At 36.2% G+C, this 3,584-nt stretch overlaps 1 protein-coding gene across 1 annotated transcript in view; it reads left to right on the top strand.

The window, feature by feature from the left end:
* LOC106875429 (uncharacterized) overlaps positions 1–3,584 on the top strand; it is a 165,297-nt gene that overhangs the window by 107,791 nt on the left and 53,922 nt on the right. Inside the window, exon 27 of the mRNA XM_052967659.1 lies at positions 1,857–1,968. Within this exon, the coding sequence (XP_052823619.1) occupies positions 1,857–1,968 (112 nt within the window). The remainder of the gene's footprint in view (positions 1–1,856; positions 1,969–3,584) is intronic.

Here is a 3,584-nt window from a genome sequence, read left to right as displayed (position 1 = left end):
CACACACACACACACACACACACACACACACACACACACACACACACACACACACGCAAACGCACACACACACATATATATATGGTTAGATAAAATTACCATCAAAGAAAGAAATGTATGTTGAAATTGAGTGAACGGAAATTAAATAAAACATCGACATAATTTCCAAGCGATCAGCAATAAGATTTCGATAATTGTTTTGCTTTCAGGAAATAGGCCGATTAAACGACAGTATTGGAATATCCACTTTTAGATTATGAGCCGAAATTCGCTTCTAATGTCGCATAGTGTTTCTAAATTATTCCACTTAACACAGACGTAGGAAATACATACTAGACAATTTGGTTATTTCCACTTTGATCTTAAGTCAAAATTTCGCTCATTAATTTTTCATATGATTACTATTTCCGATTAGAAAATTCTTAATCGATACTAACGAACGATTTAGTTTCTTTATATCCTTATTAGCGGTATCAGCAAAGTGATGATCAGAACATTTTTTGGTATTCAGATACGTTCCTGCTCCACTCTAAAATTCCATCTCTAACAGTATCGACTTAGTATTCCATCTTTTCTTACAAGATCATATCAGTACCAGACAACTATTGGCTCTGTGCAATGCAGTGGTGCTTACACTGGCAAATGTCAGCCCTCAAATGAATATTAATGATAAATTTTACTCTCCGCACTATAGTTTTATCATTTCTCTCTGCATCTACTATAGGGTAGAATTGCTCAGGTCTCGTTTTGTATTTTTTGAGTGACATCAGGATCTGCAGATCCCATCCAACCACACATTTTATCGTATCCCCTCGACAAACCTTTCTTTTTCTTTTGGCGGAAGGGCTATACAAACAATAACAAACCAAAGTTAAACATTCCTCCCAATGTTTTAAATCGTTTCTCTCGTGTTTCACGTATCAAATTGTAATTTGATTCCTGAAAATGTAGCTTGTGTCTATTTGTTTCATTGTCATATTTTTCTTTTCAAATTCCGACGAGGTCGACCTTGCCTTTCGTCGTTTCGGGGTCGATAAAATAAGTGCAAGCCGAGCACTGGGGTCGATTTAATCGACTAACGGAATTCCCCCAAAATTGCTGGACTTGTGCTAAAATGTGACACCATTATTATTGTTGTTGTTGTTGTTGTTGTTGTTATTATTATTATTATTATTATTATTATTATTATTAGTGACACTGGGGTACAAAAATACGAAGCCTAATATACCCATCAAGAATCCAGTCTGATAAGGATAAACCAGGTAACATGCATCACAAACATATGTGCCCGGCATGGCAATCTCATATCAAGATTAACAGCGCTCGTCTTTGCAGATGGGACCCAGTTAGAATATATTTCAGGTCGAGTGTCCCATCCTGCTCAAAAGGTCCCTGGATGAGGGTCGTTTAAGGATGATGTGCGAAACAGCTATGTTTCCCAAAGAATTCCTCTCAATATCACTCCTGCTTGTGAACAGAGATGTCCGTATCGTCAGCTACTAAGAGGCATGCTCAGTTGGTTAAGATCAATCAAAAAAACAAGCATATCTGTGGCTTTGAGCAGAGTATTTTCTGTGGCCCATCTTTTATACCAAGACAAAACATGTCCATGATAACACTAGGAGCCATGAGAGCCACTACCTGGTATTGAAACAGGGCATTTATTATTATTATTATTATTATTATTATTATTATTATTATTATTATTATTAATATTATTATTATTATTATTATTAATATTATTATTATTATTATTATTATTATTATTATTATTATTATTATTATTATTATTATTATTATTATCATAGTTATTGATATTTTTATTTATTTGTTTGTTTATTTACTTATTCAATTAGGTTCCTGTTTAGTGAACGGTAAGATAATTCCAGAAGGTCACACTTGGCAGGATGGATGCTCCACTTGTCTTTGTGAAAATGTCGCGCTAGGAATTGCAAGATGCTACGAACAGTAAGAAATAATTTTCTCATATACAGACGTCGTATCAATTGCATTATTTTCTTCTACTTTTTCTTTAGCACTTCGCTTAAACTCAACTAATACTTCACGGGAAAAAAGACTCGTTTTATCCAAAACCATTAAAAGCAAAAAATGCTTTCTCTGAGTTACCCAAGTTCTTCTTTTATAACATTGAAAACCTATAACATATTTACATTTATTAGTATATTTTAGTGTGTATATAAAGAACACTGTCTGTCGAAGATACTTTGAAGTCTTGAGTTCATTTACATATACCGGCAATGTTCCTAACCACATAGTTCCGGGTTCAGTCCACTGCATGGCAACGTGGGCAAGTGTCTTCTACTATAACCTCGAGCTGACCAAATCCTTGTGAGTGGATCTGGTGCACAGAAACTCAAAGAAGCCCGTATGTGTGTGTATGTGTGTATTTATGTATTTATGTGTGTGAGTGTGTGTCTGTGTTTGACCCCCAGCCATAGATTGACAACCGATGCTGGTGCGTTAATGTAAATTCGGGGTTCGGCAAAAGAGACCGTTAGAATACCTACTAGGCTTACGAAAATAAGTCCTAGGTTCGATTTCTTCGACTAAAACCCTTTAAGGCGATGTTCCAGCATGGCCGCAGTCAAATGACTGAAACAAGTAAAATAGTAAAGGAGAATATTAACAGGAGAAACAAAAAAAAAATCAATCTTGAAAGTAGAATGTAAACAATTTTATAATATCATAAAATCTATAATATTATGAACAAAATTTGAGAGAGAATTCTCGAATCTTTCAATCTACTGGTTTCGATTTTCGTTAAAACCTTTGTCAGGATTCTCTTACTTTCTCCCTAGTTGCTGAGAGTACAGAAAATTTACGTTGTAAAAATATAAACGTTACCAGACCAACGTTGTTCTCAAAGCTGTGACTAGTGAAACCTGCGTATTAATTAGTTAGAGCACAGATGTAGCGTATATAAGATGAAATGCCTATACTGATTTACAATCATTATATACTCTTACTCTTTTACCCTTTTACTTGTTTCAGTCATTTGACTGCGGTCATGCTGGAGCACCGCCTTTAGTCGAGTATGTCTAGTAAACAAATTTAAACCATGCTCTCAAGAAAATTGCGTTTTTGTACACCATTTGAGTACCTGGTGTGGAGGCTCACACAGGCAGTCTGGTAGGAGGGAGTGATGTTAGATGCCTTACTCACCTTCCAAAGCGATGGAGTGGAAGTCACGGCAGCAGGTGTCAGTAACTGCTAGCTGCTAGCAAGAAATCTGCGTGCAGGCATGTAGGCAGCTTGTTCCCGATGCGGAACAGAACGGTTAACGTCAACCTACAACAGCGTGGCTGTGTGGTAAGAAGCTCGCTTCCCTACTACATGGTTCCGGGTTCAGTTCCACTGCGTGGCACCTATAGCAAGGGTCTTCTACTATACCCTCGGGACGATCAAATCCTTGTGAGTGGATTTGGTAGACGGAAACTGAAAAAAGCTTGTCTTACATACATACATTCAATAATACGTATGTATGTATGTATGTATGTATGTATGTATGTATGTATGTATGTATGCATGTATGTATGTATTTATGTATGTATATATATATGTAT

Source organism: Octopus bimaculoides, chromosome 4, assembly GCF_001194135.2.
Source record: "Octopus bimaculoides isolate UCB-OBI-ISO-001 chromosome 4, ASM119413v2, whole genome shotgun sequence".
NCBI classification, from domain to species: domain Eukaryota; kingdom Metazoa; phylum Mollusca; class Cephalopoda; order Octopoda; family Octopodidae; genus Octopus; species Octopus bimaculoides.
The sequence above is the reverse complement of the archived record's forward strand: the minus strand, read 5'-3'. Positions and strand labels throughout refer to the sequence as shown.